The sequence below is a fragment of the Haplochromis burtoni genome, unplaced genomic scaffold (genome assembly GCF_018398535.1).
Source record: "Haplochromis burtoni strain Fernald_Lab_line unplaced genomic scaffold, NCSU_Asbu1 Contig_44, whole genome shotgun sequence".
Classification (NCBI taxonomy): Eukaryota; Metazoa; Chordata; class Actinopteri; order Cichliformes; family Cichlidae; genus Haplochromis; species Haplochromis burtoni.
Genome location: NW_024582405.1, coordinates 1,217,712 through 1,242,762, shown reverse-complemented (window position 1 = coordinate 1,242,762; position 25,051 = coordinate 1,217,712). Strand labels below are relative to the sequence as shown.

Here is a 25,051-nt window from a genome sequence, read left to right as displayed (position 1 = left end):
ACAGGTGGAATCACTTGCTCGCAGCAACTATCAGCAACACAGATTAGAAAACAGACACCGATTAAAATGAACATGTCACTGGTTATTGGTTTTGGCGAAGGCTGAGTGATTATAGTCTTTTTAATAATCCACTAGTCATATAATAAAGCTGTGGCTCTTGCTTTTTGAGAGCTGAATCAGAATTTTAAGAGAGAAATAATCACTCATGCTTCATTTTTTCCCCTTCCCTGGCATTCGCAGGTCTGACAGACAACATCGCTTTATCCAATAATAATTTCAGGCCTGTTAAAATTTAGACTCGTCTGCATTCAGTTTGCCACGACTCAAATCCCTTGTGCCTTATACCTTATTTTGATCATTCCAAAGTATTTCCAGGCCGTGTTGTGCACAGAGACCTTTGCGCAGATCACCCACTTAATGAAGACATTAAACTTATTCTGTGCATGCATGATGTTCATGTGTGCGCGTGTGCTTGTGTCTCACTTGTATCATTAAGATAAATGACAAAGCGCATCCCCAGCCAAAAAACAGACACTCACACGCTGCAACAAACCCGTCATGGCGCTTAAGGTTGTGTTTTAGCAAAAGGACCATTTTCTGTTTACCCCTCTGGCTCTCTTTGTCTCATTCTCTCTTTATCTCTGCCTCCATCTCTCTCTCTCTTTCAGCACAAAATGCCAAATTGCTCCATTTCTCACTCTCTCCCTTCCTCCCCGGCTCATCCACTCATCTGGTTATTAACTCCAAACACATTAAACCAACAGTAGCGCCACGATATTCCCCAGACCATCCTAGTCAGCATAAGCACACACACACTCACACACAGCCTAAATGCAAGCACCTGGGTCAAACGACAAAATGGATTCTGCATGACGCACAAAAGTGACACAATTGAATGCTCTGGGACCAAACCAAGCTGCCTCTCAAATCATTTTTCTGTGATTGATTACATTTTGGCTTCTGAATAACCTAAACGGGATTAAAGAGATCGTTTAAATTATTACCAATATGTGTTTTTGGAAGCTGAAATGATATCTCTTACTTTAATGCCAAAAAGTGCTCTGAAAACGACTGAATGGTGTTTGCTCAAGGAATTTTATTTTCGTCGGGCTGAAGCAGCCTCTCATACAGCACTTAGGACCGTCATGTGATGCCAGATGATGACAATAATAAGACGGGGGGGAGGGGGATTACACTGATCCACAGATATCCACTCGCTGGTTTGATGTGGAAAACTGCATTTTAGCCAGAGCTCCAAGCGCGCATTAAGTCTTGGGTTTTATCTTGAACATCCTGTAATTAATCATTAATTTATTCATAGCTGTCCCGATCCAATGTTTGCCCAAGTCTGACTGCCATCTTGGAGTAATTTCTTATAATAAACCAGCTGGTAAAATGAGAAGTAACTTCAGATTTAAGTTGTCATGCTCATTTAAACAGTCATAATTTGATTTTGGAGGTAAACTAGAAATCACATTTTTTCCCTCTATGTCAGCTGGTATGACATGTATCAGGTGACGCTGGTTATGGCCTATGTATGTAGTTGGTGCGTTGGAAAAATGAAGCCGATATTGAAGTGCCTTAAACCTACATTTTATCTGAAGGCCACCAGATGGCGATGGCTGTGATTACAAAGAGACTTCCTGTAGAAGTCTATGGAGAATGCAACTTCCTGTCTTGAGTTTATGGGCTCAGTCACTCATTTTGGGTGTATTTTGTAAATCTGTGGTATGAAACTGCACTCATTGGCTAACAACTTGTGATTCACTGGTCATTAGTCAGTTTCACAGCCAGACCCGCCCCTCGTCTTCACACCAGTTTCCTTTGCAATCATGTGGTGGAAACGCTCATCTCGAGGCTTCAAAAACTAGATTTCAGAAACCAGTGGACGTCTGAATTGCTGTGTCCATCTTTTATACTGTCTAACCAACAATCCTATATTTAAAAAACAACATCCCTGATTGGTGGAGATTGGCGTTGCCATGGTAACATTTAAACCCGAGCACCCTCAGATAACCCGAAACAGTGATTGAGATCAGGAATGAAGCACTGTCTCATAATCGATAACCAAGCTACACTTTAAATTAGAATAATTTATTATATTTCAAAACTTTGCTAATGAAGATAATTCAATTTGATAAGGTTGGAAATCATTTGCTGTGGAATCTGGGAATTACAAAGCACTTTCATTAAAAGTAATTATGTAGTACATACTCTGGTACCTGTATCCTTTTATTTTCCCGTTATTTTTTGATGCCAAAAGACAAGTGTGGGATATTACCAAGGAAAATCAGGCAGTTAAGCAGCAGTATTTCTTGTGGTACTGCACAACTTTGCAAACCTTTTATATGCAAAACTGACTAAAGTGAAAAAAAACCCCCAGTGAAATCAATGGGTACTTGAATTTGACTCCTCTAAAGCTTTAATGAAGGCACATAGACGGTTAAAGAAAATAAAGCAGGAACTAATAAATCATTTTACTGCATCCCTGTGACGATGGTCACTTTTTGACCAGCTAAAGACTATTAAAGACGTTTTAACTTAAACATCTAACCAGAGAACCTGTTGAAGGTTTCACAATAAAGCCTACAGTGCTTAATAACATCATAAAAAAAGCATATTTTAGAAACCTGCTCAAAACTTGTTTAAAACCAAAAAATGATATTGTTATTTGTTAAGGAAACAGAAAACCGAACTCGTGTTTTTATAACCAAATTGGAGTCGGCACACTGGACTTTAAATCAGCACAATATTCAAATACCGAAAGTAATTTTCTGTTCAGGAACACAAATAAATAATTTTAATTTGGCATCTTAATCAAAAATAATAATATCCTTTACTATTTTTTCAGCTTTTTGTAAAACAGTTAGTTTGAGAATTTACGGATAGCAGAAAAAAGATATTTTAGCATTAATAATATCATCAAGCATTACAGAAACATAAAAAACATAATAAATGTGTGTCATAAACCTTAAATGGTTGTGGTCTAATTAACTTGCTAAGCACTGTTTCTTTCTTTCTTATTCATATCTGAACAGACTAATCTTAATTTGACGAGGCACACTCTTGTTTTTATTCACTTTCAGACCCATGCATCCTCCATAAATTTATGAGTTGAGCATTTAATTAACAAGTTATCATGCTCTTTTCCAAATTTTTGCTGTCAATTATGTCGTCCTGTTTTCCCCTTTTTGTTGTTGTTGATGTTCTTTTTCAAACTAGCAGTTGCGGAGATGTCATCTAATGAGGGTGCAAAGAAAATCGAAAAAAGAAGGAAGCAGAAAAGTTGGGAGTTAAAGTGGTGAGCAGCGAAACTTCTCCTACGTCTCGGTGGGTCTAACAAACTCATTTAAATCCAAACTGGTATTTTACAAAGAATTGAAAAAGTGCCTCTGGGTCACCGCTGGGGCACCGGAGTGGGCTCATTTGCCCCAAATGGCGAAGATCCTTTACAAACAACACCATTGCTAATTTAAAATAAACACATTGAGGGAAGCGAGGGGCCACAGTTTCCCTGACACTGGCGAAATTTCAACAGGGAAACTGGCGAGGGTGCAATCGCAGCTCCTTCTGGCTGAGCGGGTGCAGATGAGGCCAGGCGGCTTACTTAACTATGAGAAAACAACAACAGCGCTCAGAGCCTGCGAATAACAAGGCCAGTAAGAGCCCAATCAAACGCTACATTTCCTCTTAATGCACTCCACAAAAAAGGAGACTGTTAAAAAATAAATAAATAAAAATGAGGCATATGGACAGAGATTGTCATGTTGAGTAGAAAAAAATGAAAGGCATGCTAGGTGGCTTTGCTTTCTCCCGTTGAGCGATACTTTTGACTCATCAGCCGCAAAAACAACTCATTTCAAGGGTAGTGAAGATGGAGAAGGAGATGTGAAGGAGCTGAAGGACATGAGGGGGAACTGTGGCCCCCGTCCACCCCTCAGAGATATCAGAGGGAACAAGGAGAGCGAGGAGAGGCTAGTGGGGAGAAAAGGAGTCATTTCAAGGCTAAGGACACACAAATGCAAAGCACATGACAAGTGTGTTGGTGTGCAGAAATGCGTTGATTTGGCAGAACGCTGTCTCCAGGCTTTCATAAGCTTGTGTGACTCAGTCAGAATGAGAGGAAGCCAAAAACGAGGAAAATCAGAGAGAGAAGAACTAAAAACAGAGGTGAGGTGGAGGGTGTAGCTGCAGAAAGGTGGATGACATCACATCTTTTAAAAGTATACACTCAACAGGAGGACAGCTTTTAATCGCCCCACATTTTTTACACTCATTGGAGGAACAAATGTTTCAATACAATTATATGAATAATGTGAGTTAATGAGAATACATTTTGAAATCAGCCTCAAGGTCATTAAGACACAAGAAAGAGGAAATTAATTATATATTATATAGATATATATATAACTACGAGCCTTTCATCATGAAATATTCTATATATATATATATATATATATATATATATATAATATAATATATAATATATCATATAATATATATATATCATAAAGTTTAAGATTTCTGATTAAAATTTACAGAATGCTACAGGTTGGACAGCCAGTTACTGTAATTTCCTATGATAAATTTAGAATAGACTAGATTTTCAATAATAATTAACCAGGCGATCATTACCCAGCAAAACACTACAAAGTTTTCAGTATGCAGAAAATTAGTAGTGCACAATTACCGCATTTACCTGGTAGTTAATAGCCTTCGGAGTTTAAATCACTAATTCCTACTTAACTATTATTCAAAAAAAAAAATCTGTTCTAAAAATTGCAATATGAAAATCACCCATATAAAAACAGGAGTGAGCACGAGGTGAGCATCTCTACTCAACACTGATTTGCACTCTAAATTTCCCTTGCAGCGTATAAGCAGGAACTCTCAGGACTATTTGGGGACATGGGTCTCATGCGAGTCTACCCAGGTGCATTTGCATAAAGTGCAACGTTTTATGTCATTTCGACCGACTGAATATGTTTACAAAATGCACACGTTCATGCACTGATCTGCATTTCTTTCTACCACAAACATGTAGTTCCACAAAGAGGCACTTGCAGCTGCCTGTAAAAATGAGTCAATCCTCATCATCTTCAATAATAAAATGTGACTTTAAAGAAAAAAAATAAACATTTTTAGAGCCAGACAGTAAAAAAAAGTATTAAATATTTATATAAGTTGACAGTTTAAATTACATCAAGTCTTAACATCTTCATTATTTTGCCCATGGACGATTTGACTATGGCTGCTAGCTGTTTGCTCGGCATCAAATCAGCTATTTCATAGTCAGTGAACTGGATCTCTTGTATGTGTTCATGTTTGCAACACTTTTGAAAGCCTTATTAAACTAACAATATTGCTCGCTGTACATTAATCGCTCCAAAAATGCAAAACTAATTTTGGTCAGTAAGACTTAAACGGGTGACGTCACTGTGGCAACATGAAGCACGGGAAGTATTGAAAATAATAAGCTCCACACACCAAAACCAAGAGGTCAGATCTTATTCTTATGATTTCCGTGTAAATAACACTGTTATTTTCCCTGGTATTAGGTCAAATATGTTTCCTTCTCAAAGCATCCGACAAGCCAAATGAGAAGTTTTTAAATGTAATACAGAGCTTTACTTTGTAATATATCACCGCATTTCAAGACATCTATAGCAAGCATCAGCTGGCCCAGAAATGAAAACTCCTTGACTTCATTTTTCTTGCAGGAAAGTGTTTACTGGCTTTATTCACACTTCATCCCTCTTGATTCCGATCTTGTTTCAAGTGACACTTTGAAACTTCTCTTCAAAATTTGCTTTCCAGTCGGGTGGAAACGCCACCTCTCCCTTCCTGCCGTCCTCACTGCCTCTCTCTTTACTTTCCTCCCACTCTCCATGTCTCATCAGGAGTGTCATCAACCCCCACTCTGGTTGATGGCTGTTAATATGGCAACGCTATTGTCTGCCCGTTTGTGGCTGCTGTCTCTATTGTTTGCTCTCACACTTGATGAATTCATCAAAGGAAAAAGAAAAGGGAATGGGAGAAAATAGCTGCAAATCATGCAGTTTCGAACAATTGACTGTGTAAGTCTGGCAAGGCGAGTCTTTGTCTTCAAATGGTGCACGAAATACGTGTTTGCTTGTGTAATGTTGCACATGCATCACTTGTTCTGCCATTAAATAGGTGGGACGGTCCTCAACCACTGATAGTCTATGTGCCTCTGTGTGGGTAGAAGTGTACATACAGTTAAGTGTTTGTGTTTTCTGTATGGGTATCCTACGCATTCTCATAGCAGAGCGTTAAAAAGTGACGTTTTTGTCAGAAGCTGTTGGCTTCAGATACGGACAAACTGTCCTTTGGTGTTGGAGCAGCCCATATGGAAAAGAAATAGTAAAAACATATATGATTTACTCATGAAAGTGGCCACTTTCTCATTACTTTCATATATTTTTTTAGTAAGTATACAAAACATACAAGTTTCATTATATAATTTTTCAAGGGATCTTATATGTGTTTTCACTCTTGTATGCTTTTCATACAAGTTTCATACAAGACAGATAAAAACTTTATAAGATTTATATATATCTTTTCCATATGGGAGTACTTGATGACAAGCATAGATGGCATATAAAAGATCTATAAAAGATGGATGTGACCATCTGATGTGAAGTCCTGAAGTAAAGCCCTGAGCTGAGCATTGTCGTAGTGTCCACTCTTGGTGTTTTAACACCAGATGTGACCAGCAAAGGGTCACATCTGGCTAAAATGCAATCTCATTGGCTATTGATTTGTGATCGGCAAGCCACCAGTCCATGAGAATAGCCTGGTTTATCCTTTTTAAATTAGTCATGACTTGAAAATAGCAACTCAAGCCATAACATCATCAGGGAAGTGTTTTGAGAGGTCATAGAAAAAATGAGCAGATAGTTGACTGCCCACAGATTTCTACTGACTAACCAAGTTTGTGAAATCCTGCTTTAAAGGTGTACTCAGTATTTTTTTTGTATTATTTACTTAGAAAAAAAGGGTATTATACTCATAAATATACATAGATTACTAATTGTAATTACTAATTGTATTGTATACTAATTGTATTGTGTAATTATATCTTCCAAGAAACTGATATGTTCTCATAAATTTCTAATTAATTTTTAATTAATCCAAATTTTTAATTAAATACAAAGGAGCAGGTTTGTGGTTTGTGTTCCATGTTCTCCACCGCATTTGAATACAGTGGCCTGAAACGACATCTCCCATATGATTGGCTGGAGATCTGCCACATAAATAAAACACCTAAGGTGGAGGAGAAGAGACATTTGCTTATCTATCCCTGATATTGTTTTAATTACTTATTATCAGCAGACTAGATTTGCGACCTTCCCATCTTCGGACAGCTAACAATAGCTAATATTAAGCTTGCGTATCCTAAAAATCACGCTTTCCCTCTGATAAATTGTTTGATTTAACGCTCATATTTTGCAAGAGATTATCTGCTAAGAGTCCAAAAATGTTAGATCCACTTCAAAAAAAGTTGATCTAACGCTGGCTAAAGCAGCTAACAGAGGCTAATAGCAGCTAAAACAAGACTTACTGACAGAAAGGTTCAGTCTTCAACTTAGTTTCATTATCATCGATCAGAAGCGAGATTCTCTAACTCACTGATCTGTAATGGACTCTTTCCCAAAGTTTTACAGCCTCTTTCAGAGTAAATAGACCAGATGTCACCTGACATTGTCATCTGAGGTGATCAGTAGACAAACAGCCTTTCACATATGTTATAAATTTAATGTTTCTGACCTTCTTAGGCTGACTACAGCCTGACTACAATTTACACAATGTAATGTTCAATTCTCAAGTTAAGCATGAGGGCTGTTCCCATCTTGTTTGAGCCACAAATGACCTTAATTGGATACAGAAGCATGCTAATTTATAAGCTAATGCTAGTTAGCTTGATTAGCAAGTCTGGCTATTAAATAAAATGCAGATTTATGGCACTTCAGCAGCAGCTTCAATTTTCAGACATAGAGGGTCTTCCCATCTTTCATATAGTCTGTAATGCCGAGAGCTAGCAGTGCTGCTTTAACCCTCTGAGGTCTAAGTCATCATTAATGATGACCCTAACCCTAAGCAGGTCACTTGTGATCTGGTGTGTATTAACCCTCTGATATAATCACTGATGATTGTAATTCTAACCCTATCATAATCCTAACACTATTATAACATCTTTTTGTTAATTTGTCTCTACTGAAAACATTGAAAATGATGCTTAATTGTACTCTGGTGGGTTTTAATGTGATGCCAAGGGCTCCTGAGTCATGGCACCAAGGCCAAAGGACACCTTGGGCTTATCTCTGAGACACCAGCAGCTTTGACAAAACAGGAGCACTTGACTCCCCAAGAAAAGGGACCAAAGTACCTCGATTCATTATCATAACTTAGGCTACTGTATCATTGTATTTGCATAAACGTTTGTTGATATTTTTATGATTTATTTTCTTCATCATGAGAAAGAAAGGAGAGAAACATAGGTAAGAAGGAAGAGAAACTATAGCAGACAACCATACATGAATGAATGAACACATCACCTCTAAGTACTGTGTAACCGTGTTGGTTAGTACCTTTGCTCTGTGGAGGGTTCTGGCTGCGATCTCGGAGGATGTTGATCTGGTAGACGGCTCCATACGGTTCGAATAGCTCCTTCAGCTCCTTCTCTGACCAGGAGCGTGGAATCTGGCCCACAAACATCTTGATGGCGTCCGGGTCTGGCTGGTCCGAATGCTCCAGCGCCCCGTTCATTTTTCCGGCCGTGCCGTTACTGTTGAAGAGACAAAAGGCGGGACATTAGAACATCACAGACAAACCAATATCACTAACAGCTTAAGAATCAGGGTCTCTGTGTTCATGTTATGTGATTTAAACTGGATCTACAATGCTTTTAAGCATTTTCCTAATCTTTTTGATTATCGTAGGAATCTCGAACTAAAACTACACACCCGTAAACACACTTAGACACAAACAAACTTGACCTGAAGCTAAATTTGAAAACTTAAAAGCAGTTTTCACTGGCAGAACAGCGTTACCCCGCAGTTTCAATTTCAAAAGACCAAATATCCAAACCGTGCTCTGGCTTGCTCATGGAAATTTCCCTTGTGTTAAAATAAATAACCTAAAGGTTGAGTGTATCGTTTCTGCACACAGCACAATTACACGTTTCAAATTTGCTCCCCAAAATTCAGCAGAAACTAAAATTTACGCAGCAGCATAAAAATCAGTCTTTGTTGCCTTGATTTTCAGCTTCACAACTGATTTTCTCAGTCAGCCCAGTGTATTGTAACCTTGTGGGGGGTTTTTAAAACTAGTCATCCGCACACATATATATTGGTTTTTGCATACTGCAGTATCTAATAGAGTAGACATAGAATAAAATGGCCAAGATCCTAATGGGTTAAAGTGATTTGAAAGCTTAAACATCTCTAAAAGTAGAATATCATGAATTCTGAAGCATTTCAAAGCCACTATAAGAGAAGATACTGAGCTTTCAGCAGACACACACATGAAAAAGGAGGAAATAATAAAATATCTTAAATTAGAACCTTGGAACCAATATTGTGCAAAAAATGAATTTAACTTCAAAAAATGCCCTCCCAGGTTTTCATTCATAACACTATGGAAAAGGCTCTAAAACAGCCTTTAGAAACGTCACAAGGACACTGAAACTCAGTGAGAGCCACACTAATAAAATTCTCTTGGGTGCCTTCGCAGCTCCTTACAGCGGGGCGAGACAGCTTTCAATTTAGGTTTTACAGCCTGATATCCCCGAAGCCGGCAATTTTTATATACACTGACCTGACACATCAGCAAACTGACATTTCACTGTGATGCTAAGTGTGGATTTTTGATAGCGGAGATGTAGCGATGGATCTATATGGGATGTCAGTAAATCCACACTGAAGGACTGAGGTGAACTCAGATTTTATTTTACAGCGCAACAGCAAAAGCAGCATACAAAGTACGTCTTTTTTTTTCCACTGCACTTGCCGACACAAGACCGAGCTGTAGCCGACAGAGGAGACACTCTGTGCGAATATATGTGCGCCGTGATGCATGTGTGAATGTTTGTGCGTGTTCGCACGCCTCGCTGGATGCGGGGTAAACAGCGTGCGGCGTGGTAATGCGAGGTTTTGTGTGAGGGATTAGGCTGCAGAGCCAGTACAGTAAACCTCCAGGCCGCCTCTAACAGGACACAGATGCTTACACGCCGACCGGTCTGCTTATATATCTCCACATCTGGAATGCATACGAAAAGGAGTTGAAGTGCTTTCCCGCCCTTTCACTGCAGAGCAACAACACTTATCGTCACAAAACACACTCGTGGCTCCTCTCTCTGTTATTTATTTATTTAATTATGCACCAATGAAGGTGAATAACTTTCAGCACCTTTCAGCAGTAAGGCCATGACAGAGATGAGAGCGGCACCTGAGTACGCACGAGCCTAAGTGTGGCTGTGTTTTGACGATAATCACACACACATGGCTGCAAACAACCTCTTACATACACGCAAGCGCCATCAAGGCCTGTGGTCTATTGAAGACGGCTGAAAACCAGTTTAATGAAACCAAAGTCAATGGCTGTGCTGTTTTATTGCTCTTCTCTTCCTTTTGTTGTTCTCAGCAGGAGAGTGAAAAAGCATTATCTTAAGAGGCAAAAACAAAACAAAGCCAAATCCTGAGCTTGGTTAGCTGACAACGCTAATACCACCCTATAAAGCTCAGCGAGAGCGAAAGGAGAAAGAGTTGAAGGAAGGAGGGAGGGGGAAAGAGAGAGATTGAGGGAGAGGAAAGAAAACATCCAGACCTTTGAACGCGGGCCATCCATCTTTTGCAGAAAGAGCCAAGGCGCTCGGCAGAAACGCCCAATTCTTTAAAGGACATAAAGGACATGTCAAATAAAACGCCAGAAATGGAGAAGGAGTCAACGAGCCAAGCCCGTGCTAACAGTCCTCTGGGCAATAACCGCTCCTCGCTAAGCTGTCCGATAAATCGCTCGGGCCTGGGTACTGCACGAGCCCCAAGGGTGGTAGCTGACGGCAGGGGGGGAGGAAAGAAGGGAGGGAAGGGCGGCGGTGGTAGCAAGTAGCTGACTGGCCCTATCACCGGCTGATATTTAGCCACATAAACGGCGAAGACGACTGCATCGGACAAGCTGCCGTGGTCGCTGGGTTCAGACTGCAGCACATCATGCCTTCGCCCTCTGACACACACACACAAAGCTGATGTGTGTGTGAAAGCTAAAGAGCAGAAAGAGGGGGAATAGACTGGAGACAATCCCTCATTGTTAGCTGTTTATGTGAGGCTTGGGGGACTGAGCAAGGCCAAGGGGGGAGACGATACAATAGCCGGTGTCAGAGGATCGCCTCCCTCGTCCAGGACACTGTCCACCCTGTGCTCCTTCCACCATTCACTCTGCCTGCTAAGACAATGAATAGCTTCACACCAGCAGCCATAAGGTGTACGAATGCTCACAGAGCTGTCTTGTGTAGATTGCACGCTCCGTCTTTCCCTTAGGTGGTTGGAAGTAGGTGCCTCTGCTAACTATAAAGGAATGAGCGGCTCTTCCATCGCCCCTGTGGCCAAGACTGACAAGGTGTTATTGGAGGCAGGCAGAGCTTTATAGTGTGTGTGTGTGTGTAGATGTTTGTGAAAGTGTGTGAAGCTTAGCAGGAGAGTGTCCTGGGGCTCGGATTAAGTCGTTGAGTGGATCCACTCCTGCCATAGACTCTCCATCTCCCTCCCTCTTTCCCTCTTCTTGCTCTTCTTTTCTCTCTCCCTCCCTCTCAATTTGAGCCAATTGTTTGCCTTAATGGCTTAACTATTGCTTCCATCACTCCGGTCTCCCTGAAGCACAGGGCTGTGACTGAGGGCTGATCTACACTCACTATGTGTATGTGTGTATTAAGCCCGGCTAAAAAAAAAAAAGTGTCTGGGTAGGGCTTTGAAGCATGTGCTGAGGGCTGCTATTCCCTCACCTTGCACTCACATTAGACAGCAGGCTTGTTTGACCAAACTACAGCTGCATTATATTGATCATAAAACCTTATGATGGTTATTTATTTATTCATGCATCATCTTCATTATACATTCACAGCTCCTCAAACCTCCTCTCTCAGCATATTTTTGGCAAATTCAATAATTGGCTTCAGTGGTAACAGTGACGTGAGAAGCGAGCTATCAAGACGTGCTTGCCAGGACTGTAGCATGTCTGAACCCAGCTTAGCTCAGATACTGAAAGATAACATTTATTTAATGTGTGTTTTTCACTTTACTTGGGCATGAATCAAAACGGAAATGCAACAGAAAAGCTGGAAATGTTTCTCATCAAGCCATTCACCACTCATCCATGTGGTTTCTCTCTTTTCAGTGCCCTCAGGTTCCAGCTGTTAACTCGTAGAACACACAGTTAACAGTCAGGTTGTAGAAAGTGACTTATTTGGACTTAAAACATCTACTTTGTGGGAGGGCTGGTTTAAGCACATTTAAAGAAGCTGTTTAGAAGCAGAATATAGTCTAAAGTATAGCCAAGAAAACAGTTAGAAGGCTTCAAGATTCCTAATAATGTTCAAGAAAGGTCATCCAATAATTTCTGGGGGTGTGGGGAACAAGCTTTTAACATGTTATTGACAAGTTAAAATCAAGTTCAGCACTCAGGCTGTCTTTAGTGCTGTTATTGTCTGGAGACAAAATGTTTTTTAGCTGCTTAATGTTCCACTACATTTACCAGGTATTTGCTAAGTTAGTCTTTTAGTCATTAAGAGCTGGAAAATTGCAAGGGCTTTTCTTTTGAAAGCAGTGACCCAGATATTAACGTGATGAGAAAGATGAGACAGAACCAAAAGCTGTGGACATGTAGGGCTGCCATCGAGTACTCTAAATTCAACTATATAACTGAATACTAAGAAATTTGGAAATTCAACTGTAAAAATGAATGCATGTGTAGTTGAACGGACTCAGATGTACTGTCCTGCGTGGTCAGGAGAGAGCTGAGCCTAAAAGCAAAACTGTGAATTTACAGATTGATCTAAGCTATGGCCATGAGCTGTAAATAGTGACCGAAAGAATTAAATTGCTGATGCAAGTAGAGGAACTGAGCTTCTGATGAAGGGTGTCTGGGCTCTCCCAGGTGAGGGTCAGGAGCTTGATCATTCGAGCTGGAACTTCTCTAAATCGACAGGAGGTAGTTGAGGTGGTTAGAGTATCTAATTAGCCTGCCTCCTTGAAGCCTCCAAAGTGAGTCATTTTGGGCATCTCCTACCAGGAAGAGGCCCCTGGGCCAGAGTCAAGCCATGCTGAACAGATTACACCTCACTGCTGGCTTGGGAGTGTTCAGTGTACGCCTAGAAGAGTTGCAGGAGGGGATCGGGCATTGGGAGGTCTAGATGTCTCTGCTTAGGCTGCTGCCCTCTTGACCTGGACCCAGAGAAGCAGCAGAAAATGGATATATGGCTGTGAATCTAGACACAATCCATCCATCCATCCATCCATCCATCCATCCATCCATCCATCCATCCATCCATCCATCCATCCATCTTCTTCCTCTTGTCTGGGCCCCAGTCCCTGGGGGAACCTGAAAGACCTTGCAGAGACACCCTAGCACATGCCAGAACCCTTCACCCAGGATGAACCATCTCAACTGCCTCCTTTCGATGTGTCGGAGCAGCAGCTCTACTCTGACCCCCCCACCCAAATGACCAAACCATTTGTAAGGGAGAGCCAAGACACCCATCATCATATCCACATCTCTCAGTTACTACTCACAGCTCGTGGCCATGACAGCTTGTGTAAACTGACAGCTTCACTTTTAGGCTCACCTCTCTCTTCACCACAGTGAACCAGTACAGCTAGGGGCCATGTTGAACCAAAGCACTGATTTTAGAAATTGTGGAGCTCTCTGGAAGTCAGGAGGGATTCAGGCAGAAAATAAACAGATTATTATATCATGAGAAACATACAATGTAGAATTAAGGTTCTTTATGACAGTCAAATCATTAACTTTCTGAGTTCTCCTATTTTTTCTCCAAACACAGTGTTGCCACACAGCAATAGACTGGCAATAAAAACCCTAAAAATATATTGCTTTGCTGTGGATTTTACAGGTAGAAGGAAAAAGGAAAACAATCTTTGCCTCCACAGATAAAGAGTAAATGGTGACAGCGATAAGCTACCTGGACTACATTAACCACCTGCTATCCCCTCTGTTGGCCTTGTTCACAGCTGGAGTTCAGTAGGCAGCAAGATAGGAATGTGCTCCAAACAGACAGTCGGAAAGTGACGGAGGTAAAAGTAGGAGTAAAAGAGAGGGAGAGGGTGGAGGAGATGGATGCAGATGAGCCAGGTCTAGAGTAAGCACAGCAAAGAGCTCAGCGTGTGCTCTCTCAGAAACCATACACACATGCATGTACACATATCACACATGCATACACACACAGGCTCTGGTTCAGGCTGGCTGCGCTGATCCCCCTGCTGTTTTCCCCTTCTGTTTCTGCTCTAAAACACACATCCATTCTGACTCCCGTAACCCCTCAATCGGAGCACACACACATACAAGTACACACACTCCAGTGGGTTCGTGGAAAGGCCGAGCTGTCACACACTTCTTCTCATTGGCAGTGTGTTTGCAGGGTGTGCAACAGTCCCACAGGGGAACTAATCTTGCTGACAAGCAGAGTGAGAAACATCAGTTCCCCTCTTCGCCCCAGAGGGAGTGCGGGGACCAAGGTCAGCTTACTGCACACACACAAAGACATACCTACAAATATGTTAGAAAACACACACAGACATACTACCACGGGCAATCAGATCTCCTCAGATGTGCACACCTTGACAGATTCTGACATGACTTAACACAAACAGACAGAAATCGTGAAAGACGCTGAAAGGGGTACATCAAGGGCTACATGACAATTCAATAATACTACTTTCGGAAGAAATGACTCCACGATCAGTACACAGCAGGAGATAGTTTGTTTAAGACATGGACTGTCTGGGTAGAGCTGGGAAGAAGCAACAAACACGATAGCGGCTCTCTTGGGCTGCATTAAGCAGATATTTCCCGTCTCACATGCATGCTAGCAAATAATACACAGACTTTGTAGATGTGACCTGTCAAGTTAAAAAGCTTGTGTTTGATCAGATGTTTCCAGACATTTTCTTTCTCAATTGCACCTCTATTTAAAAAAATTCCAGCTCTGCACTGCGTGTTGAAAATGTAACCCTGTATTCTTAAGTTCAATCACTACTAACTAGTTAGTTCCATCTCTTAGTGACTCCTGTTTAACTGCTAGCTGGCTGACTGGATCACAGCTTTAGACAGCATGGCTCCCAATAAAATTGGAAGTCTGAAGATTAAAAACAGACTAGGAAACCCCAGTAAAGCAGAGAGCGGATGCGTCATCCATACTTTTTTGCCAATGATGTAGTTCTATTGGCCTCAAGAGAATGTGACCTTCAGCATGCACTGGAGTGGTCAAGTTGCCTCAACCAAGTGAGGAAATTATGAATATCATATGAACATCATATGAAGATATTAAATTTACTGCAGCTGAGTCAGCTGGAATGAGAGTCTCCAAGTCTGAGGCCATGGTTCTTGTGGGTTGGTGGAAAGAAGCTGCCTCAAGCAAGTGAGTTCAAGTATCTTGGGAACTTATTAACGATTCATCAGCGGTAATGCAGGTGTTGCACCAGACTGTTGTGGTGAAAAGAGAGCTGAGGCACACGTTGAGGTTTCCTCTGTGGTTCCGGAGACAGGGCGAAGGGCTCAGACATTCGGAGAAGTATTGGAGTGAAGCTGCTACGTGTCGAAAGAAGTCAGTTGATGTGGTTTGGGCATCTGGTTGGGATGCTTCCTGGGTGACTCTCTTTGGATGGGTTCTGCGCAGGCCTAAGTGGGTAGATCCAGAATGAGCTGGAGAGATTATACATCTTATTTACCCGGGAACACCTCTGGGACTCCTTGGAAGAAACTGGGAAGTGTGGCTGGGGAGCAGGACAAGTGGAACATCCTGCTTAGCCTCCTGCCATGTGTTTAATATATGGGGGCCCAAAGCTTGTAGATCTTTCTCTGTAGGGTTCCACAGATAATCATTAGCTCCTGAACTCTGATACCATCTAACCCATTTGAACAGTGATGCTCTATTCATGTTCTTTATATCCCTGAAAATGAAAGAGAAGTTGGCTCTGCTGAGTGCATTTTCCCCCATTGGACACACTGAGCATCAATGAGCACATCACACAGCCTTCTGCATTAAAATGAGGTGAGGAAGGCACACTTGTAAACATACTTGGAGATCCTTAGAAATATGAGATTTACAAAATCACTGCAGCCATTTAAATGTGCTCCTTTCATCAACACTCGCCCCAAGTGAACAGCGCTCATACGCACCTTGGAATTCTAACATCTGTGCATCAGTGTGCGCACACGTACGTATAACGTGCATGCAGATACGCGCACATCCAGTGAAACACACTCACAATTCACTTCATGAGCCTCAGTGTTTTCTGCAGATTAGTAACTTCACCAAACAACACAAGAGACACATATTTTTCCCTCCAGAATCCCAGTCCGTAACTGATTTTGTCAGTGCACGGCGGATTAGTGACTCAAACTAAATGAATGGCATTCAGTGTTATTATTGGAACACTTTTAGGTTTTCTCTAAGTGACTTACAGCGAGGTAAACTGGCTCCCAGGGGCCCTGTACGAGCCAAAAGAGGGAGTGTGATATTGACTGTGATTCACTTGAACTTTACAATAAGCAATATTCCACCCACCTTGAGTACAGCTCTGGGATAACAGCCACTGGTACATGTTTCATAATAAATATTTTTTATTATCAGTGTTTCTATGCAGCGGGGAGGAGGAAAGCAGCAGAAAGTGCTCGGTCTGTATGAAACTGTATGATTGCCTTTATGTGTGTGCACGCATTTTGCGGTTGCCATGGAGACGTGGCAGTACATGCGATGCAGGGAAACGATCAGATAAATGTCACAGTACCTAATGAAGCTGCACCGGTGCCCTGACGCTCAGCTAGCTCTGCGCTAACGAGGTACCGCACGCCGTCGCCGGATAATGAGGGAAGACACACATACACCTACGCTCTAACACTCACACACACACAAACGCACACTTAGACACTCACAATGTGAAGTAAACGTACTGATGCATGACACACATGGACACAAGTGAAATGTGTCTCATTCTGCTCGTTTCTCATGTCTCATATTTTCCTGCATGTATAAAACGCTGGAGGAGCCCACACTGTTTTCTTGGAATTAAAGCTCCCTTGTTGGGTGCTGCAGGTGGCAGTTCATGCGGTGTGATCTGTGGCACATAAAGCTACCTTGATATGAATACTTGAAAACAAATGACAAAGGAAAAGCTTGGCTGAAAAAATAAAACAGTTTCCCCGCAATGGAAATGCTTAAACGCTGCTAAAAAACTCATTGCTTTTGTCAGTTTTTGGCTTTGAGCCTGGCTGACAATGACATTTTTTGGTTTATGATGAGAACAGTCGAAGCAATACTTCTCCAGGCTTTCTGGGGGTCTTTCATAGTATTTCTTTGGACATTGGCTGGTTTTTCACTCAATTTCAGTCCAGGTGTTTTTACTTGTCAAGTCACTAAACACTAACCTATGAAACAGTTAAGCATAAGACACCTAACTAGGGATGAACAAGTGTTCTGCCTATGCATAACAAACAACTTAGCAAATAACCAATGTTAAGGGTCTGTCATGGTTTGTGGATGCAGTTCAGCAAGTGGTGTTGGGGATATTGTCAAAACGGTTGGAATTATAACCCAGAAAAGTACATTTAGATGTGGATGCACCATCCAGTACCATCTAAAAAGGTTCTGATCTGACAACAGCTTAATTTTTCAGCATGAAAATGATCCACCAACACACTGCCAGTGGGTTGGGAACACCAGTAATATTGAACAAAAGAGAGCCAACACCCAAAAAAGTCTTTTTTTCTTATATACTGGATTTCTATGTGTTTTTACATATCCATAAATCACACCACCTATATCTGATTTTCCCAGAAAGACAAAGAAATGAGGACTGGATCAAGGCTTTTTCATAGCTTTGTATATGAACACATGCAATATATCTGTGTATTTATGCAACATGTCAGATAAGCTTTTAAAGAACATATAGCAAGATAATGTTCCCATCAGCACAAACATTTGGAATCGGACCGATCAAATAACAGGATGTGTTAAGCTAAAAAGCCTTAAAGTTAACACTTCATTTCTCCTACCTCAGCAAGTCATTAGCATAAAAATACAAAACATTCAGACAGCCACTGTGTCGTTTTTAGCCAGCTCTGACTTTTAAGGGCTGAAATGGAAAGCATTATGAAAGATGTCATCTCATCTGGTGAAACATCTGGCCAAAATGAAAACTGGCCTTTAAAAGTTATTTATGAATGTCGAGAGATGAACAGATTTAAAAACACAGTGAATGAATCAAAAAGAAGAAAGAATGATAATGAAGCGTGCACCCAATCTGTAGCCACTTGTCTTCTTCCTTCTTTTTCTTTTCACCGGCTTTCATGTAAACATAATGCAAGCAACCACCCCACCCCATCACACGAGCGCCTTGCAGCTAACGGTGTGAACAGAACAGCGCTGGGAAGAAAATATAGGTCAGAATAATTTTTGAACAGGTCTGATTCTTCTGAATTCAGGCATTTTCCAGTCAAACACACATGCAAGCACACACACACACACACACACACACACACACACACACACACACACACACACACACACACACACACACACACACACTCTGAGCCTCATATAAGAATGCCTGTAAATGTATCACAGCTGAGTACCCAAAAGAAAGCCTCAGCAGGTACACCCAAAATTGGTATATGAATAACTCTATTTCGTCTCTATTCAAGCTTGAGTTTTCTACCCCCCTTAACTTCTTTTAAAAATGCTTCACGGTTCATAAAGGAAGAACATGTTATGGATGAATGAGGTCCTTTCAAAGAAAGTGCAAACATTATTCTACTGTTCACAGCCTGTCTGCATGTGTGTAAGTTAATTAAGTTGCACAACGAAACTTAAACTGTGTATTAGTCACCGTGCCACTGCCTCCCATACACACACACACACACACACACACACACTCAAAGTGCTATTTTATAATTTGCGAGAAGAAACAACAAGGTGATGAACGCTGTCACATGCAGAGGAGGAGTGGAGCTGAACTACGACCTAGGGTTAAGTAAAGATGAGGGTTTGGGTTAAAATACATTCCTTCACAACCTAAAGCACCTGCTCCAAAGCTGAATTTGCTCAGTGAAAGATTTTAAACACACCTGTTCACATGACCTCTAGATGTTTTCTAGCTTTTGGTTTTCACTGACAACAGCTGGCAAGCAGGTAGATTAGCAACTGGTGTTGACCTTTACATCCAAATCTGACAAAATGATATGAGCTTTGGTATAGTCCTTTTTGCACATACTGCCTCCACAGTCATCTATGGATTTAACCTCTGTCCATGGTAAACTCCTAATCATGGACAATACAAAAGGTTTTCCAACCACCACAAGCATTTGTAAAGATGTACAAGTTTCATCTAGACACAAGAAAAATCAATAAGTTTGTATCTGTTGAGAGATAAATAGAAATATTGCCTGCTTACACTGTAGGAGAGGTCACAAGGTCACTGGATTCAATAACGCTCTTCCTCGTGGGAGCGTGAATGAGCAAAATGAATTTTAATGCACATCTGGTCACAAAGTTTTCAAGCTCGCAAATACACAGATGGGGAGGCGATCTGCTAGAGACAAAAATAAAAATATTCCCGCATGGGGAAAATTCTCAAACACTGAGTGGTTGCCTTAATGTTTTTCTATTTTTGGGGCCAATATTTTGGAGAAAAAAACAAAAAACAGCTGCACTTAGTTTTTACCGCTTCTTCTTCTTCTGTTTCTTTTCTACTTTGACAACGCAGTTCCTGGAATTTTCTCCCTCAAAATATGCTTTCTAGCTCACATCAGTCTGACCTGGAGTTTCTGTGCGTGTGTGTGTGTGTGCACGTGATAAAAAGGAAGGGGGGGAAGGAATTAGAGCGTCTTAAAACCTCAACACCAGATTGGTCAAATCCAGGCAGTAGCAGCAGTATTCCACCCTAATCTTTAGCACACTTCCTCTTTTCTTCACCCCACATCCTCCCTATATCTTGTTGCCATGGGAACAGCAATGGACATAGGGGGTGAGGGCATCTGGGGGGGTGGAAGCTCTGGGTGTCAGGTAGGTAGGTGCCTCACCCTTGACTCTTTGGTGGATTTGCACCGTGTCCCTCGTCTCATTCTTCCAGCTCTCTTATCTCACCCTGGAAAAAGCCTTCGTCTCCCTTCCGTCATCACCCCTTGTCCCTCTCACTCAATCTCTCATGTTTGCGGGCTTAATGAGAAACAGCTTGTTTGTGGTGTGAGTCTGCGTGCGTGCCTGTGCGTCCGCGTGCGACCGTGTGATGAAATGGCAGTGGCTCTGATTGTCTGGCATCGCGCTGCGGCTGCACTCTGCCAAAAGTCATCATCTGATTCGCCGACGGGGATGATGGCCCATTTGACTAATGCTTCTCCGCAAAATGGGCCAACAATGCCGATCCAGCGAACAGAAGAAATAGCGGACGGGCTGATGGTGATGGTGGTGGGGGATCATATCAGATTGGTACCGGTTCAATTCAGCTGATGGAACTGGCGGAAAAATAAAAGTCACCTGGGCCTTCACAGGTGCTTGAGTGCTTTTGCGTGTGTTTTACAGTAAATCCTTGTCTGCTTGTACAACATGCAACACCTCCACCACTGTGCCCCGCTTGAACAATAAATCCCCCCCGGTGTGTTCATGCACATTGGTCGTGACACCTCTAAAGGGGACAACAGAGCAGAAAACCAGAGGGTAAATACAAAAAAAGAAGAAAAAGCACAAAAAGGGCATCAGACAGAGACAAACAGGAACAGAGACAGGCAGGAGAGAAAACAGGGCACTTGCCAGCAACAAACCACCACTGATTTAACAACACGAGTGCATTTGCTGTACTGGCTTTGGCACAATTGTGTCCCATTGTGAGCAAACCTCTACGCTGCTTGCAGTACAAAGGTTATGAAAGCCTGTGAGTTACCTCTATTAGCATGTGGAGAGGATCCTATTTTCATATATGATGTCAATAAAACAAAAAGGTGTGTGGGTTTTTTTTTTTTACTCAGCATATTCCAGGTGAAACTGCTTTTAAGACTTTAATCAGCCATTATTAGACACACATATACCCCGTACGACCTCAGAGGGGAAGGAGCAGTAGTCCTTGCAGTAGTGGAGAGGATGCTCGGAGCAAAAGCAAAGTGAAGTTGAACACAGTGGAGAGAGACAGCCGGAGGAAACCTATTTATTGGCTGGCATGGGAGGGCAATGTTTTCTGTGTTGGTGTGTGTGTGGCCAGAAAAAACCCCAACACTGAGAAGTTCCTTTTCTCTGCGAGGACACATCTGTAAACTCTTGTTTGCACTGTAATTTCCCTCGTAGATCATTTCAAGGCGGTTGCGACTGAGTGCGATTGTGTGTTTGACCTCAGGCTCCCACTAAACACAAAATACAACTGGGGTGTTTTGTCCACATGTACAACACATTCTTCAGTTTGACGTCACATTAACCCACACAAACTGTACTGAGGCTGTACAGCTATATGCTTGCCAAGTCCCTTTACTCCTTTGATTTTCCTCTTAATCAGAATCAGAATCAGAATACTTTATTAATCCCGAAGGAAATTAGGGATCCTGGTTATCCTTATCCTGGTTTTATTCCACTTCAATTTAAAAAAGAAACAAACAAAGAAGACCAGTTTCCCCTGCCTGGTATAGGGTTACTGTGGTCACGCCCTGGAACCAGGCCTCGCTCGAGGGAGAGCGTTCAGTGTCCCAGCCCAGGAGAGCCTGAAGAGACAAGACTTCAAAAACCAGAGGTTGATGTCACAGTGGCTACATCCATCTTATCCAAAGCCTGTTTTATTTTTAATCATTTATAAAGTCAGGTCACCAACTCTCCAGTTCAAAACTCATGAAATAATTCCAGGAAACAACACATAGTTTTCATTGCACTTCACTAAGATCTCCTGCAAAGCATTAGTCAAATAATACCTAACTTTATATTTCATAACGTAAGCAGATCGGGTTTGATTTGGTATTGCTCAATAATTAGTAATGTTTGTGCATATAACTCTTTGGACTTTCACATTATTCATCTACTTACTGCCTCTTTTGCTTTTTATAGCCTTTCTTCCCTCGTTTCTGTCTCTTTCTGCTTGTGTGATTCGTTCAGTGCACCGTCAGTATTAAGGAGGAAATCACTTGCACATTAAAGCCCTGCGTTTCCAAGCACTTTACTCAATAAAATTGTGGCAATTCACACTCTGAACCCAGTTTACGGGGTGTTGGGAGGGCGCTGGATCTCAGACAGCTGACAGGTTTCCACTGAGAACAGCAGGTGATCTCCAATCTTTGGACCTGCCTCCTGGACAGAAAGTGCCTCACCAAGAGTTGCTGCTAATGCCCACTACAGTGTAATTATTCCTGTAATGTTGTAAAGGAGGAGAGCTTGAGCTGGAGGGGGACGGGGGGGAGAAAGTGGGTGATAGCATTAACAGATATTAGGGTGGGTGGGGTGTTCATTTTCATTAGGTTTTATGGGTCGGAAAAACAATGTCATGCATACCAATTAGCGCTGGAACAGATGGCTCAATATGGTTCTATGTTCAGTGCCATGCAAGGAGCAGGAGTCTGACAGTAACAACCCAGGCAACAGCATCAGGCCGGTCAACAGGAGGAAGGAGTTCAGGCTGCCAGCTGTTTGGAAAAAAAAAACCTTTCCTTTCCTTTGCTTTGGTTTGGTTTCCTTTCCTTTCCTTCCCTTATTTCTGCCCTACATTCCAGGTCAGGACCTCCAGGGCAAAATTAAACCTTGATCAGTCTGTTCATCAGCCTCTCTGAGGAGGGAGCCATATGCTGACATATGCTGACGGAAAGGGAGAGGGATTGGCTAATTATACTTGTGTGTGTGTTAGTGTGCATGTGCAAATCAACACAAACGGTCTGAGCGACATTGCTTCGCAAGGCCCCAAAGTGAGTGAGTATCTGGCTGACATTCTGCTGTGATATTCGATATCTTTAAATCTGTTTTTCTTCCAATTGTTTGTCATTCTTTTTTTTCTCATGTGGTTCACATGGAAACAGTCTTTTTTCTTTGTGCATCAGTTTTGAAAAGCCTATGAAAAACCAGTAAGGCTGTCAGCAGACACTAACAGAATAATAATACCATTTCCACATAATACTGATACTAATCGGGATAATAAAACACTTTCAACACACATTTGTGAAGAAATCAAACAAATGTGTGCCCTACTGAATTAATTTAGCACTGTTCTCTTACAGAACCAGCGCTGTATTGATCAAGCCAACAATACCAATAAAAAAACTCAAACAAAACCCATCATATCTGATGGATGACTCAGTGACAACTCAATATCCAGCCTGTAAAGTGGAGCTATTTTCGACAACTAGAGGGCAGAAAACAAATCTAAGCAAATTAACAGTTCCAACGAAATGATGCAGTTTTTAATCATACTATTTCCTGCGTTTACAGAGAGTAGTCACTCTCCTTTCAGCTCTGTTTTGATCTCCACCAACCTGTCGAGTGGGTTTATAAGGGTGGTGAAGCTGAACCATCTGGTAAATGTCCTAAAAATTCTAAATAATTAGGTAGAATTCAGAAAACTTCAAAAACATTGCAAAGTTAAATCTGAAGTTCTTTGCCATTTCTGAGCAAGATGTTAACTTATGACGGTTCAAGGAAGGGTATCCACCCATCAGTTATCTAAACTGGAGCATGGACTGGTATACTTTTTATCTATTACACTCATCTGTGCTCCAGGGACAAGTTGAGTTTTAGGCAACCCCGTGAGGCACAGCTGTACCTTTGGTGTGGTTGCAGTGTGGTTTGCAGAACAGTTCAGTTGAATGGTTCAGTTTGACCATTCAAGCCTTTCCCAAAGCTAACACAAAAAAGATTTGTATCCACCGAAAATCTACAATTACCCTAACATACTGTCTCAGGGTAATTGTCTTTACTGTGCAGACAAGTTGGCATCTTCCCTGAAAAATGCAAGTGATTATGACAACCTGCTAGTGACAAACGCAGTCACAAGAAAGTTTGTGGCTGATTTCACATGGAAATAGCAAACTTCAGCAGCCACTTGCCAACCGGTTGCGACCAGAGATCACCACTAAGTCACTGACTGTCTTGAGACCTGCGTCAGTATAGGAGAACAGCGGGATAGAGACTTCCACACTGGTGCTTTGTTCTACATTGGTCATAAAAAGATGCGTTCGTACGCACCAATCATATGAATGGGAATCTCCATCTGTATGCGCACACAACTCTCCACTCTAGCTTAAGAAAATGAAAGAGGCTTCAACTCATGATCTTATTCAGCAGCTGGGCTTTACAAATAGATTTTGACTGAGTTAAATAGTACCCAGACCTCTAATTTAGCAAAATAAACCAAAACAAATCAGACGAAGAACTTCCTCAAAAAACAACCGGTGATAGATATGAAACTATTATGACCTGAAATCGAAAACTTTGCTGCGAGGTGACAGCCTTCAACACAGCTTCGCCATGCTGCCCCTAACAAAGGGTTGCTCACCTAAAATACACTGAATATTTTGCTCGCTTGCTCTATCTGTATCTAGACAAAGAGATTGCTTTTATCTTTATTTAAGCTCATTGCAAACGCTTTCTGCAGGAGCAAATTTCCCTAAGAAAACAGTCCACAGCGGTGTCTGTGTATTACAAAGGGCAATGCTTTTGGAGAGATGCCGTTACATTTTTTTGAATGCGAGTTGTCAATGCTTTGAGGCCGACAAATGAAATTCCTTTTACCTCTTGTGTTGTTGTGGCAGCTGAAGTCTAAGAGACAAATATCTGTGAACCTGAAAA

General features: G+C 41.6%; 1 protein-coding gene across 27 annotated transcripts in view; it reads right to left on the bottom strand.

The window, feature by feature from the left end:
* celf2 (cugbp, Elav-like family member 2) overlaps positions 1-25,051 on the bottom strand; it is a 236,789-nt gene that overhangs the window by 90,515 nt on the left and 121,223 nt on the right. For all 27 annotated transcript variants that reach the window (XM_014333206.2, XM_014333205.2, XM_014333208.2 and 24 more), the window contains one exon: positions 8,613-8,809. In XM_014333206.2, the coding sequence (XP_014188692.1) occupies positions 8,613-8,809 (197 nt within the window). The remainder of the gene's footprint in view (positions 1-8,612; positions 8,810-25,051) is intronic.